The sequence below is a fragment of the Fringilla coelebs genome (genome assembly GCF_963513975.1).
Source record: "Fringilla coelebs genome assembly, chromosome: 20".
Lineage (NCBI taxonomy): Eukaryota > Metazoa > Chordata > Aves > Passeriformes > Fringillidae > Fringilla > Fringilla coelebs.
Window position 1 is genome coordinate 7,165,171 of NC_140046.1, and position 15,924 is coordinate 7,181,094.

At 46.9% G+C, this 15,924-nt stretch overlaps 1 protein-coding gene across 1 annotated transcript in view; it reads right to left on the reverse strand.

Annotated features, from left to right (window-relative positions):
* Positions 1–15,924, reverse strand: part of COL26A1 (collagen type XXVI alpha 1 chain) — a gene marked incomplete at both ends in the record, with an annotated part of 166,481 nt that overhangs the window by 134,142 nt on the left and 16,415 nt on the right. The window contains one exon of the mRNA XM_084218941.1: positions 8,916–9,038. Within this exon, the coding sequence (XP_084075067.1) occupies positions 8,916–9,038 (123 nt within the window). The remainder of the gene's footprint in view (positions 1–8,915; positions 9,039–15,924) is intronic.

A 15,924-nucleotide genomic window follows, 5' to 3' on the forward strand; every position in this document is an offset into this window, starting at 1 on the left:
CTGCCGTGTGTGTCTTGGAAAGAAGGGAGCAGCTCAGCCGTGGTTAGCAGAGTCTTTGAGAAGCTAATTTCTGAGGAAACTGTTTGCTGATGATTTGTGCCAGCTGCCAAACACAGAAACTAAGTTCTGCTATAGCCATGGAGAGGGTGGGCTGCACAAGCTTCCTCCTGAGCACAGGGCTGCCTGCCCTGGGAACAGCCTCACCCAGAGACAGGAGAGCAGCACAGTCTTCTGAGAACATGATATCCTCACCCTTGGAGCTGCCAAAAAGCCCACCAGCCCCTGCTAATACCCACAGCTGTGATCCAGGGACTTGGCTGGTATGGGCTGCACAGAGCCAGCTCATCCCACCTATTTCTTTGCTCTTCTGCATCCAGTAGTGTTCAGGAGTCCACAGCCATGTGAGTTTGAGCACTTGGAGCACACTGATGTAGGTAGACCTCAGTGGTTTTTCACAAAGGCACAAAGACTGTGAGTGTCTTGCTGAGGGTCTCTCAGAATAGCTCTGGCAAAGCCCAGGAACTGAACCCAGATCTCCCAACTCCCAGTCCTGGCATTGGACTCCAGACACGTTTCCACACGTAAGCCCCAAAGCATCAGTCAGAAGTTCATGACTTTGTCACTAACACCACAGCTGGATTTGACCTTCAGATGAAAGTCTCCAGCCTTGTTACCAGTGTCCAGAGCCAGCGTGTCTCCAACCACACCGTGATTTTAAAACCATGTTTCTGCCAACACCAAGATGTTAAAACTCTTTCAAACTTCATTATGAAGTGTGGAGAGTGGCTTGAGCCAGACTGGAATTTTGGCAGCAGTTCTGTGTCGGGGAAGTAGCTCTAGTTTAATCCTCAAATGAGGGAGGACTTCTCAGGGCATGACAAGCGTGGAGCTCAGCTGTCACAGTCTACCACCCACCCTGAATTCCCTGGAAGAGTCCTGGCATGTGCAGCTCTGTTCAACTTTGTACACTCAGGCATCTGAAGTGGGCCCAGCTTGCAAGTCCAGTTTGTTCTGAAGTTGTTCTGTCCTTCATAGCATCATTTTTCTTCAGTTTTGTGAGATGGCACCAAGGTCTGCTGGTGCAGACACATCATGCAGATTTATGACTCCTATTCCAGGAGGGGAGCACAGAAAACACCTTTAGCAAAGCATCACCACCATCTGACACTTGTAGTGTTGCAACTGAAGGAGATGAAAAAAATATATGGAAAAGGAGAGGGAAGGAAGATGCCTGTAAAGATCAGAAGCCCCTGAATGAAAATGTGTGGAAAACACAAGAGGCAGAAAAAAGAATTGGGAGCAAAATAGAGAAGCCTTTCCCTTGGATGTCACTCAAGCCACAAACACTGGCACAGGAATCTGCCAAAGCAGAGGGGAAGAAGTTTGGAGGAGCCACAACCTTGCACTGCTCTGCTCCTCGTGGAGCCAAAGGATGTGCTCAGCTCCCTTCAGCAGGAGAACCCCAAGCACTTCATGGAGAGCAAGCTACCAGGGTCTGCCAGAGTCAGGAGTCATTTCCAGGGATTTTGCTGAGGCTTCACAACAATATCCCAAGGAGTGGGGAAAGTCCTAGGGAAGAGCCCAGAAAGCCCAAGCAGCTGTTCCTAGACCAGAGTCAACACAAGCTGTCCTTGGAGCTGCCTGATCCCTGTAGGATGAGCTACATGAGCTTGTCCACACACAATTATCATTTGGGAAATAGCATCTCTTGCTTGTGGCTCCAAGTGACTGCCAAGGAAGAGGTAATTTGGGGAAGGCACATGAGCTGACTGATGAACTGATTTGGGGGTACAAAGATGTAAGTCCTGGAGAGGTCAGGACACACCAAGGGATGGCAGCCAAGGAGTCTCACTCCTCAGCACACAAGGATGTGTCCCCCTTGTTTTCAAGGAAGTGTCACTGAACACAACAGGCAGACATGACACAAGAAAGGGGAAGAGTGTCACATTCCTGGATCAAAGCCTCAAAAATCAGGTCAAAAGAGACAGGGTGATCTCTGCAATGACCCAAGCAGGGCAGCCTATCACACACAGGAAATATCTTCACCCTTTCTGGATTTCCCCTGCCCTTTGACACTCACAAACAAAGCTGTTTGTGCAAAAAGACCACAGAGAAGGAAGGCGTGAAACTCGTTTCCACATCACAAGAGGAGGTTTTGTTACTCTGATTCATTCAGCCATTGCAGTTTGTGCCCAAGGAGACCTCAGTGACCCTCAGAGGCTCCTATTGATTTTTATTCAAGCCCTAGGTTGGAAGTGTCACCATCACTTCCTGATGGGTTTCAGAATCACAAGATGAATGAACTTGCCTTTTTGACTGGCAAAGAACTCAGAAACCAAGGAATTCAAGCTCTGGTTTGCCTACTTCTCTCAGGCACTGAAGTCAGGTATGGATGGGTCCAACCCCATCCATAAAACTGCCAGCTTGTATTCCAGGGACCCTCATCTTCATTCCAACAAGTGCATCCAAAGGCATTCAGGACATGGCTTGGAGAATTCCTCTAACTCTTGGTACCAATGCCCTGATTTACAGACATGCCAAAACCCTGCAACTCCCCACAGAAAATCAGTGTCTTCTGAAATCAGATTTCAAATCCATCAAGTTAAGTAACCATATCTCAAAGCACTTGGAAAGAAGGGAGTTTAAGAGCTCAGAGAAGCTATCAAATACATATTTGGTTCGCAACACCACCATGCCCACACAGACCATCCTAACCATCCTCTCAAAGCCTACCAGACACTGATTACAGCAGGCAGCTCCTCTGTGTGCCACAGACAAGACAACTTCACCTCAAACCAGTGCCACAGCTGATGCAGGGACAAGAAACACCTTTGCCATCACATTTGCACTCACAGGCATGGCAGAGACCATCACTATGAATCAGAGCTGTGCCCTTTTTTCCTGCAGTCCCAGCTCTTCCAGCTTCCCTACCACAAACACAGCAGTTCCCCAGGGAACAACATAACCAGGGGAGCTCCAAATATGCTCCTGCACATACCAGATTAAACAAAAACCAACCAACCTGCAGCTGCAGGAGTGTTGGAGCTCATTGTGTCTTCTGCCTTTGTCTGAGCACGTCTGATTCAAACAACTTAGCAAAAGACTAAACCCAGGAAACTAACTTATCTACCTGCCATGCCCTGCTGTCCACAGCAATATTGACAGTCTCTCAGTCCCAAGAAAAAGGGCCAAGGACACAGAGACAGATGTTTCTATGCCACTACAGAGTAATCATCAGCTCCTGCCTTTATTAACAATCAGATGTCAGTGCTACTGCAGAGCAGCACTGCAGCGGGGAGGAGGAGTGCTCAGAGAATGTCTGGGCAAGATCAAAAGGCCTCAATCAGCAGCCTGAGCACAACCCCTGGAACAGGTGACCCTCCACCTGTGCCCAGGCAGTACCACACAGCCATTGTTCAAAGCTGAGAATGCCCCTTTGTGCTACAGCTCTAATCTTCCACACTCAGAGCCTCTGTCTGTCCTGCTGTAGGAGCACTGTTCATCCTGCATTTATATCCCATGTGTGCTTCAGAGAGCAGATGCCTTTTTCCAAGCACATTTCTCTCCAAGATGTGGAGTTGTAAGGGAATTAAACACATAAAAGGGTTTATGTGTAACAGGACTTCAAATAGCAATCCTAATGCACTGGAATAAGCTCTGGGATTTATTATTCAATTGACTGGAAAGCAAGAAAGAGAGAAGGATTTCCCTGTGGCATTACTAGTTCTGAAACTGAGGGGAAACATCATCTACAGGCCAATCTCCTGGGTGACAGATCCCCAACTTCTCCTACTGACCCTGTAGCAACAGAGTTTTCAAAAGCACAGAAGACCAAATTGGATGAGCCTGCAGAATTCCTTCTTTGTTATTCTACAAACTAGCTTGTAAAATCCCTCCGGGAGCAGTAATGTGTTCAATTTAAATGAAAAGAAAAAAAAAAAGCAAACCCAGTATTCAAAAACACAAACAAGAATGATCCATGCAAGATGTGTAGCCTGCTTACATGAAATGCACAAAGTATTTGTGATAAGCCAAACCAGCTACAACACTAAAATAAAAATCCAGGCAGTGACAGGCAGCTGGAAAGGGCATCACAGCCCAGATTTGCTGTGCTGCAAGAACACTCTTCCTGCCATGTGTCCCATCTCTGAGTGAAGTTTAAAGCCCACAGATGAATAACTTAATGTTTGGAGTTTCAATGACTCTTATCAAAGTAAGAGACCAGGTAAGCCCATTCCTGTACAAGCAGCTGTGAGTTTCCTGGAAAATCTTCAAAGTCTATGAAGGTAGAAAATGCTGCAGAGACAGGAGACTCAAAAGCTGAAGTGAGACAACTCTGTGACCATAGAGTACAGCAAAGCATAATAAAAACTCACTCAGCCTTACTAGGAGCATTCATTTTCAAGGATGGGACAAGTAGAAGAGGAGCTGGAATATCCCACCACAAATGAAGAACATTTCCAGAGATGAGATGGGGATTTTCCAGAGAAGATGGGGATTTTCAAGGCAACAACAGTTTGAAGCAGAAAGCGTTTGTCTTCTGAAGGCTGGAACAGCACACGATCTGCCAAGGCCACTCATCCCATCCATTTACCTCCCAAGACACTACTTTACTGGCCACAACAATCATACACAAATATTCTAATCAAAATTAGGCTGATTTTGGCCAACTGGAGTATAGCAAGAAGCTGCCCTATTGTGTCATAAAACACAGTAAGACAAAAGCAGCTCTGTTTTCATCTTACAGGTGAGGTAGCATTGCTGGTCTGAAGGCACAGGAGGTCACAAAAGCTCCAACAACTGAATGTAGGTCTCAAATCCTTGCCTGGCTTTCAAGACCACCCTTCTGAGTGAACCTTGAGGAGTGCAGTGTCCCAAGCAGGGCAGGACTGGGCATGACCCTGCAGCTGCTGCAGCAAAAGGATTGCTGAGGAGAAGGGCTACAATTTGGATGCCTGGGTTTATCAGGCTGGGGACAACCATCCAGGCAGCAGAGAACCAGAGAATAGGTTCCCACTGACACCCCAAGGTAGGGACTTTGTCCCTTCCTTCAGACAGGCAAATGGCACATGAGTTTGAAGCATTCAGCCAGGCTGCTGCAGAGCTGCCAGGAGTGTGACATGGCAAGGGCACAGCCTGTGGCACACAGGAGCTGAAGCCTTCACTGCACAAATAGAGAGAGCTCAAGAACAGATCTGCTGAGGGAAATCCTCCAGCCAAGACTGCTCCAGAGCAACTCAACACCCAAGCTAAATAAAGAGCCTGGGGCAGAGGGCAAGCACAGAGCAGCTCATCCCAGCCCAGCCAAGATGACAACACTCCTGCTAAAGCAGCTTCCCAGGAGCAAGTGAATGGAGAGCAAGGACATCTCACAGCCAGGGCTGAAAGGCTGGGATCTCACAGATCCTCCTCTGCCAGAGGCTTGACCCTGAGCTGCAGTTTGTGCAGTAAGAGAAAGAAACCCAACAGGAATGAATGGGAGACAGGAAAGGGATTAAATCCTGTCTGGCCCCAGCGATGTCTGCTCGAAAGCGGAGTCTCTGTAGCAGAGAGCCCCTCTCAGCTGTCACCAGGAGTCTGAGAGATGCCTTTTTCCTTGGCTGACATCCCTTTTGCTAGTGAGCAGCCTGATAAGGGGTGCTGGCAGAATGAAAGCTCTCCCAGATATGGCTGACTCCTGTAAACAAGGAGATGAAAACAGTTTGTTTCAAATCACAGCTGGGAGAAACACTATAAAGGCAAAATGGTGCCAATGCTTGCTGACACGTTGCATTGCTTACAGTCAGACAGAACACTCTGTGCCCTTCAATTCAAGCTCAGGCACCACAAACCTCCCTGGAGAAGAACAGGAGAAGGCCAAAACACACTTTAAATTTACTTTCTTAGCAAAAGAAAAGCAGATATATTTATATTACCTGAACAACTGCAGGGATATAGAGAGCAAGAACATTTTAAGCCACTACCAGACGTGGAATGAGCCTGACCTTGCCTGAAGCCAGACTTCCAGAAATCCCAAAAAGAGAGACAAGGTAAGGAGGAGACAGAAACAAGTAGGGCAGCCAGGCTGAGTTTTGTGTTCTGTTCATCTTCTGCAGGGATTTTCAGAGACCTGTCAAAGGAAGCTGTACAGCTTGGTGGCTGATACTCTTACAAGCCCCTTCAAGGCCAGTTTCTTAACAGGAAAGGCACTACACTGCTTTGTGACTTTGGGAACTATCCTTGCTATATTTCTATCCTTTATGAACAAGGAGTTTTCATCTCAAAACAGGAGATGGGGTTTACCTGAATCAGGAGAGAGATTGGTGTTTCCTAAAAAGACAATACTCATTTTGGTGAGAGAGGAGGAAAAAGTTGGGGTTTTTTAAAAAAAAGTAGTTTTAGAACTTCAGCTTGACTCCAAGAAAAAAGAAAGCCACTTCAAGCATACCTATGGGCTGGCAACAAAACAGTGCTAGGCTGCTGTGTGTTCAGAAAGCAACACCTCTGTCACACAACCTGGCTCAGGGTACCAAACATTGCCCACAGCAGTCACACGTCACAAGAGTCATCATTTTCAGCAGCTGTTTTCATTCTCTTATCAAAGTCAGGTGCATTGCTGAAAATGGGGATAACATCCAACAGCCCATTCAGCTTTCAGGCTTCAGATCCCACCTTTGTTGTTACTCTTTCTTGGAGCTCTCCCTTTCAGCTGGTGGCAGCAGGGGAAATTATTAAGGACCTGTTTTACTTCTGATGATAAGTGGATGAGTTCCAGCATTTTGTCAGCAGCTTTCTGAGAGATCCTTGGGAAAGAGGTGCAGGGTCTTTCTCTACTTTATGCAAGAATGTCATGCAATATGTGCCTAGAGGCATACAGGCATTTCCCTGGAAGGGTTCCATCCTCTTGTCCTGCATTTCCTCCCAGCCCTAAGGGAACAGAGCATTGCTGTCCTCCCATCTCTTCAGGAAGGTTTCTCCATAGTGATCGTCTTCCAAAAATGCAGCTCCTGTTAGCTGAGCTTTCACCAGCTGAGATCTTGCATATTTAATAACCCCAGCTTCTTTCCATGATATTTTCACACAGAAAGAAAAATTGAGATGTCTTCTGCTGTTCTGCATTGTCTCCAAACAATTGGACTCATCAGGCAAACAAACCAAACTACATTTGAAACTGAAAATGTTCCATGAACAATGTCACAACAGCACACACTATTCCTAAAGTCTCTGGGTTAATGTAAGAATCAATGGCATCAATCAACTGCAGGGGCCCACAAAAGGAATTTTTACTAATGACATGATCAAATGTTTGGTTCTTATGAAATTCCAGTTGCGTTACTAACGAAAAATAAGTAAGATTTTTGGCAAGTTTAGGAGACAAGGTGAAAGCTCACAAGTTTCTAATGACAATTATGTGCCTAAAAAGCCTGGGAAATTAAAAAGCTTCAACAGAAGTTTGGCCATGACAGTGTAAAATATGAAGTGTTTCAACCACAGCCTTGCATAAAGACAAAAGAGACACCAAAGCAGATATATTACAAGTGAAAAAACTGAGACCGACCACTGGCCAAGTGGAAACTGGAGAACCAACAATGGGAACTGCCCCATGCAAGATGTGAATTCTAGATGAAGTGTCACAAGAACAGGGAGGTGGGGCTCAGCCTGCAGTCACCTTCTGGCCAGGTTATCAACTACAGGAGGACCTCAACCAGTGCCCTGTGGGTGAATTGGTAACAATAACAATAAAATGACTGAGCTCTGTGAGCTAAGTTATGGCTTGTCTACTTGGGAAATTGTTTTAGAAGCTAGGTGCAAATTTAGAGCACAATGGCTTCTTTGCCCCAATTCCCAGCTGGGTGGGTAACACTATTCTGCTCTGAGAATGCCTTTCAGAGAAGGCAAAGCACAACAATGCAGACATTTTACTGAAAGGTGGTAGCTGGGGACAGCTATTTCACACTTTTTTTTCCTTCTTACATGTAGGTTCCAAGACTATAAATGATCAAAAGGCAAAGTAGGCTCAGGGCAAGTTTTTGACATGTAGCTGTTTGTAAGCTTTGTTTCTAGCTTTGTTTCTTGTCTGAGGAGAGAACATTCTGTTTTGAGATGTCTTTAAAGGGTACTGAAATCCAGGAAGTCTAAAGAAATTCCACCCTGAAAGATACAGGGTGCATTACCTTTGCCCCCATTGCCTGTAAGGGATTTGATCACAGCTTTCCAGTGCATGTGATCAATATTACCACTGCAGCCCTGAGTATGGGGACTGGACACCAACAAGTCCCACAGAAGCTCTGACCCAGCATCCCTGCTCACCTGTCCACTCACTCTGAACATTTATTTGCTTTCATGCCTCACAGCAGCAGCCTCCTGTATGGAGAAGCCCAAACCAGCATTACAGCCTGAGCTAAACTGTTTCACATAACTTGTCCTAATCCTGATGGCTTTGAATTGAACTATCTGTCCCCAGGCTGAATTCTCTCTCCTTTTGTAAATGTAACTGATGTTGTCACATAACTTCTACAATAGAAGTCACTTAATGAAAGAAAAGAACTTTATGTTTCAAGCATCTTGTGTAAGATTATATCACCCAAATAAATAGGAGAATGTATATTATGGGGGTTCATGTAAACATTTCTTGTATAAAAGATGTAATATTTTACCCCTCAATGTGCTTGATTTGTGGGAACCTCCACTTTGCACGGAATAAACAATATCTCCTTTCTAAATTAGAGCTGTGTGTGTTTAGGGAGCTCCTAAAACTGCACACAATGCTACACTTACCTTCACCTGTGATTTCCCTGCAGCTATCACCAGTGGTGCTCTTCAGGCACAGCACCCCAAAGCAGGATATCCCACCTGACCCTCAGCCCTCTCTGCAGCCAACCAACCCAAGGGGAAGGGCAGGAGGGTTGGGCAGCATGAGACAGGAAGATTTTTACCTGACTAAGTTGGCACAAGGTCCTGGCCAGCGGCAGCTCTGATAAACTCTCTGGATCACCGTTTCTGACCCGTTCTGCACCTGGCAGGAGACTGTCCTTGTGACTGTGTAGTGACACCAGTGCCTGCAGAGAGAGAGGACATGTTAGTGAGCCCCAGTGGGACAACCAGGGAACCAACACACACCAGACTGCAGGAAAGCAGACCAAGAATCTGAGGGTGGGGTGGTTTCTTCTGCCAGCCATAGCCAGGCTGATTTGCAGTCTTCACTTCTCACCCCACCCTCTCCTTCCAAGAGCTGCAGAAAGATTCCCAGCTCCTGCCAACCTGAACCACAGATCCAGTAATGCCTCTTGCTTGGTTGTCAGAGGCCAGAGTTTTACAGTGCATAATTTAGTTCTGTGACTTATCAGAAACAATAGGACTTGGGGAAAAAAAAGACATGTTCCAAATCTCCTGATAGTCAGCTCCCATTGTACTGGTCTTAATTCCACCCTGCTTGTTATGGTATCATTCCCCAGCCTCCCACCATTCTGAGCAACAGCAGAGTAGGAAAATTCTGCTTTTTGGTGTGGTGGAGTTCTCTGTCAGCAGGGCTTAAACAAGCTGAGTGCTGAACAAGTCCTGTTGTTGTCCTGCTGAGGTTACTGCCTAAAAATGGGCAAGGGAAAATGCAGGGGAGGGAGGGATGAGTGTCTCACACTGTCTCAAGAAAGAGACAGACCCCTCACTGCAAGGTGTATGAGACAGAAGGAACTGCAGTGTCAGCACAGAGAATTCGGACCTAAAGATCCTTCAGGGACCTTCTCTGAAAAAAAAAAGTTTTAGGTTCCAGTGACATGCTTGAGGGGACACAAAAAATTTCCCCCTTGCAAGCATTGCTCATTTTGCCAAATTCTGGCTCACTTTTCAATGAATATTTTGGTGTGAAATATTTTGTGATGCTTTTATACATCAGTGTAGTTAACAGGTTTTCTACTGACTGGGGATCAGAGCTGGGGTCACTGTGGGACATGGAGACACCAGCTTATGCTCCAAAACACACCCAGTGCTTGTGTAAGCACTCCCTGCTGAACCAGAGCCAGAGTCCTGGCTCCTCATCTATCTTAAAGCAAGAACCCTCAATAGAGCTGATCCCTTCAAGCCCTACAGCAACTCCCCAACCTTGCACACCAAAAACCCAAGCGGAAATGCACCTGCACATCCCCTTCTCCTTCCCTAAACCACATCCTCTCTGCCAGTTTGATTTCCCCAGAACAGCATTCCCCATTTACAGCATTTGTTGCTTTTTTCCCCCCTTTTTGCATTCCCCTCCCATCTCCACAGGAATCCCTGCTCTCTGGCTAGCTCCCATTTCCATGAATAGGAGGCACAGATGCCAGCACCGCATGGGGCCAGCGGGCTGCTCGCTGACCCTTGGGCTACAGCCGGCCGGGAAGGCTGGGACACCCAGGGAGGGGTGGCTCTGTGCCATGCCACGAGCTCAGCAGCAGGGACAGGGCTCAGCTTGCAGCTCTCCCTGAGACACTGCTCCTGCTCACCAGAAACCCCCTGGATTCCTCAGCAGGGAGTGTGCACTGTGGGCACACCTGAGGTGACCCCAGGTGGGCAGGGAGGTCTTTCAGAGGCACTTATGTCAGATTTGTCAGGGATCTGTGCTGTATAAACAGGGATCAGGACTGTGGGCACACCTGAGGTGACCCCAGGTGGGCAGGGAGGTCTTTCAGAGCCACTTATGTCAGATTTGTCAGGGATCTGTGATGTGTAAATAGGGATCAGGCACTGGAGTAGCCAAATGTCTCTACTGACACCTGCAGCATCAAAACAAGGGGGGAAAAGATAAAGTTAATGAAGCTTCAGATCACATGATGACATCAGATCCTTTAACAGGCTCAACAGAACTTCCACACAAAGTTTAGGGAGCAGGACCAGGAGAAACAACAGGAGCTAAAGGCTGAAAATATGATAATGCAAAGTTTTCTTTTACCTTTCACTTGCACACTTGGTGCAATCAGCCATTTGGTCTCTCCAAGCCTTAGCCAAGGGGTTTGTCCAGACAGGGGTAATATCTCCTCATGCCATGGGGACAGCCAGTTGAGCACAGAAGGACAAGCAGCCAGGAGAAAAGGGTGAGAACAAGAGGGATTGGGAAAATCACAGCCTTGCATTCACAGAATTCACAGAATCACCAGATTGGAAGAGACCTTCAAGATCATCAAGTCCGACCCAGCCCCAACACCTCAGCTAAACCCTGGCACCCAGTGCCACATCCAGGCTTTGTTAAACACACCCAGGGATGGTGACTCCACCACTTCCCTGGGCAGAACATTCCAGAACTTTATCACTCTTCCCATTAAAAACTTTTTCCTAATATCCAACCTATATTTCCCTTGATGCAGCCTGAGACTGTGTCCTCTGGGTCTGTCAGTGCTGCCTGGAGAATGAGACCAACCCCACCTGAGCACAGTCACCTTTCAGGGAGTTGTAGAGAGTGGTGAGGTCACCTCTGAGTCTCCTTTTCTCCAGGCTGAGCACCCCCAGCTCCCTCAGTGCTCCTCATCAATCACTACAGGAAGTGAGAAGCTCCCGAGGCTCTCCATACATTGCCTCCCTTGCCTGAAGCCATCACCTGGGTTTGCCAGGCTGAACATGACTGGCAGCTCCTGGCAGGGTAACAGATCCTTCACTCAAATCCAGGGACAAGTCCACCTTCCTGGGCAGGGGCACAGAGAGAGCAGTGACAGTGATAAAGTACCACACTTATCACCTCATCTCTAAAGCAGAAACACCAGTGTGGGCATGAAAAAAAGGGGGCAGACCCCAAAGATACTCAGCTAATCAAATGTGAACACAGATTTCTCCAACTTCTCTCTTTACCAACAGAAGAGAGGGTTTGGTTACAAAGGTACCCACAGCCAGGAGTGAAAGGTACATCACAGTTTTGGCTTCCCATAAATAGCATAATTTTCCTACAAATACAACTTTTAGGAGTTTTTACTGTGGCACACAGGCAGGTGAGACAAAAACAGCAACGCAGCTGGTCAAGGATGCATTAGGACATCCAGCTTGGAACTCAGTGCAGATCAAATAGCACAGTGATTACAACAGAAAGAAGACAGACAGACAAAACCATCCCAAGACTTCTCTTTGCAAGCCAAAAGTCAGAAGAACAGCCTCCAGAATGCAAGCAGGCTTCAGACAATGTGATGAAAGGCCCCATCATGGCTTACAGAGATTATAAATGACCCTTTATATTACACACAGATGCTAGGAAGGAAGGTTTAGGACTTTTACTGGCATGCATCCAGGATGGCAGAGAATATATTGCTGCTTATTCAAAAAGAATATTCCAACCAAGCAAACAAAATGATCCAAACAGCAGCTCCTTTAGGATCTCATGCATGCTCATCACCAGCATATTTAGTGTGATGTTCTGCAGCATCCCAAGGAAGTGGTCCTTGCTCAGAGAGAGGAGTTTCACTTGGTCCATTTCCTCCAGCTGTTTCCAAAGAAACACCCCCTCCTCTCACACCCTATTTAATTCTTGGAAGACTTTCAGAGACAACAGAGGATCTGCAGATCATGGCCTGCAAGCTGCTGATTTAGACAGTTTCCTTCTGGAGCTACAGACCCAGATCTCATGTCTTGATCCCAGCTGACTGCTGTGTGTTTTTCCAGAGGGAATGGGGGTGTTGATGCCAGCAGCTATGTAATGACATTCACTGTGTAGGTTCAGGATGTTACTGTGGACCCTTCAGGCTAAATGGAACAACAAAATCAATAGTCTGCTTCCATTTGGAGATAGTCTGCAAACTCCTGCTTGGAGCTTGAACAGACCCATCCCTCAGCAGATGCTGAGGGGGTGCCTGCTCTCTGCTGACTCAGCAAAAGCGGTAATGGCTTTGGGCACCTGGACACTGGAGGGACACAAGAAATCCCCACCTTCCAGAGCCCATGGGGAACAGCCTGAGAGCATCTCAGAGGGCATCCAGGCTTACTCAGAAAGCTGGAGGTGCAGTTTGCTTCCATAGGCAGACACCAGACAAAGCCATACCTGCACCCCACTGACTTTCTGAACCTCCTGCACCCCTCAACAGAAGTTTATTTGGACTCACAGTTCACCCCTGGATATTCTGGATGTTTTTAGAGCCTGGCATCCAACAGTGAGAGAGAAAAGGGACTGCAGAGGGTGGAGAAGTGTAAGGTAACATACAACCAAGCTAAAATACAGTAGGTTCCAGAAGAGCCACACACTCACATATCAAAGCTTAATTCCTGGATAGCATAGTTAGAGCAATCATTCCATGGATGGGAAGACACTGACAGGAAACTTCATCTTCCCTCCCTTCTCACCACTGGGATTTGCACAGTGTTCCCCAAGCCCACAGGGTACATAAGGGACCTTTTTACCCATCCATCCATCCATCCATCCATCCATCCATCCATCCATCCATCCATCCATCCATCTGAACACTCACACCACAACACATAGAGCCATCCCCAAAAGCAGTGTTTGCTTCTTTCCTAGTCCAAACTGCTCACTTTTTCCAAGCTTCTCTGCATCCTGGGGGGTCTCTGGAGGATGTTCCAGGTGGTTCACAAGAGAAAAGCCACCTGGCTGTTAGCTGGCTCCATTTCACTGGAGAAGGGATCACAAAGTGAGCAGTGTCAGAACTACTGGGCTGAACTGATCAGGACGAAGCAAGAGCTGGTGAATCAGGACTGTGCAGCTCAGGAATGGAAGTGGCTGCATTCCTGCCTAATCACCTCTTTCAGAGGGGTGACAGATCAGCACCACACACAACCCAGGGCTGCCTGCCCTGCTAGGGACAGACCTACAGCAGGCACCACCTCCCCCACAGGAGCTGATGCTCTCACTGGACTGGAGGACACGGCTCCAGCTCCTGAAATCCATGCTCTCCCAGCACACCACGCTCCCAGCAGGTCAGAACTGCTTCCAGCAGAAACAATCCCCCCAGCTGGGCTCTGCACAAAGCCATTTGTAGAGCTGAGTGAATAGGAGATTTGGTGTGGGTTTGGTAAAGAGTTAACTGGACAAGCCAGAAGGAAGAGAATTCTTCCTGGGTGTGGAAGAACACTTAATATGCAGGATGGTTTCATCAGCACCTGTTCCATGTGTTTGGGCACAAACTGACCCTCCCCACTCTCAATAAATATCACAGAAGTCTCTCAGGAAGGTTGGCATTTCTGATGCTTGTGATTTGCCCTAAAGCTTTGTCCTGTGTAAACAACTGCACTGAATTATCTTTTTGTTTCTATAAGGATAACACACTGTGTGTTGTACTTAACAGAGATCAACATTTAGGGCACAGAAAACAGTAGGAGTGTTTTGATAGCTAGGTAGATTTCCCCAAGCTTCCTCATAACATTTTTCACTGGAGCTATCAATTTCCCTGCAACCCTAGCGAGGAATTTCAATAAAATCAGAAGGTCACTGACTTTCACTGGGAAAAAGTTGCTGTTCTGACTCAATGAAAGCAAACTGTGCCCTTTTCTCTGTGTAAATAGTACAGCATCCCATTTTCTCTGCCAGAACAGCAATCCACACACTGTGTGCTGGAGCCCAGCATTAGGAGGGGTTAGTTATTTACATATTCCCTTGAGGCCAGGAGCATAAGTTGCCCTCTACATGCCAAGAAATCCAGATTCAAATGCTGCCAGGTTCTCTGGGGTATCTCTTCCTGAACCATCCACTTCTGTAAAACTACATTATTCCTTTTTTATTCACAAATACACACCTTCCTGAATGTGCTTTGACTCTAGTCAGGATCAAGTTTACCAGCTAATTCAGTTGGCTGGGACCAGGTTGCTCTTTACTGCTGTGACCTGGCTAAAGAGGAAACTATCCCATCACATGTTACTGGAAAGCTCAGATAAAAGCCAAGTTGGGCTTAAGTTTCCCCTGTTCTTGGCTGTATTCATGCTCTCCCCAGGTAACTAGTTTTAGGATCAAGGCTGTCATCCAGCTCATTGTCCAGCTACAAAATTCAATTGTAACCAGCAGTCTCCACACTATTGGAATGTTCAGTGTTGATGGATTGATGCAGGATTGCCTGTAGATAGATGGACCTTTGCTAAGGAATCCATGAAAGACCACCTGGCAGGGGTGAGGGGCTGGCTGCACACAAGCTTATCATGGCAGGGTTCAGTTCAAAGCAGATTCTGCTCCTCCATTACAAAGTTTTAAGAGGCCTGCAAGTCAGAAGCCACGACAAGGCACAGTAATCTGGTTGTCAATATTGATGTTTTACGCATGCCTTACTCCCACTGAGCACTTCATAGTCACTAATAGAGGTTACCCTGACTCCTGCAAAAAAGGGAGAAAAATCTCTGTAACAGCCCATTCATTTTGGGAAAGGAATAAAACTGGAAGGCTGCTGGTGTTTCTGAAGCCAGACAGCAGCAGCCATTTGAAGCAGCAGAGAGCCAGAGGCACGAACAAGAATAAGACAAGTTCCAGGTCTCCCACTCTGCTCTGTTGGTCAGACAAAGATTGGAAGGAACTCCAATCTCTCTGCACACACCACCACTCCACCCCCACAATAAGAGTCTGAACAAAGTGGCCATAAAAATAAGTTCTGGCTAGCAGAGTAAGATGGGACAATTTATCTAGGAACCTCCCAATAGCATAACCCTTCCCCAGGGGGGCAATATGTTCTGTGCTTTGAGCACTTCAAATACTCACTTGCCAATAACAGCCTTAAGTTTTCCCACACAACGTGTATTATCAGAGCCTGCTGGAGGGATTTTAGTCCTAGAGGAATCTTTACCTGAGGAGGAAAACACAGTTCAGTCTGCACAACCGCTTCAGTCTTCAGCAAGTTCTGCAGCCAAGCACATTTAACTGTGCTTTCGTGCTTTGTTTTATGCAGGGATGACCCTCCAAAAAGCACTACCTTGAGGGCTGAGCTTTCTTCAATCCATAGAAAACTGCACAAGATTTTACCTTATCCTCTTGCAGCCACTGAAGTTACAGGGGCCAAGGGAATA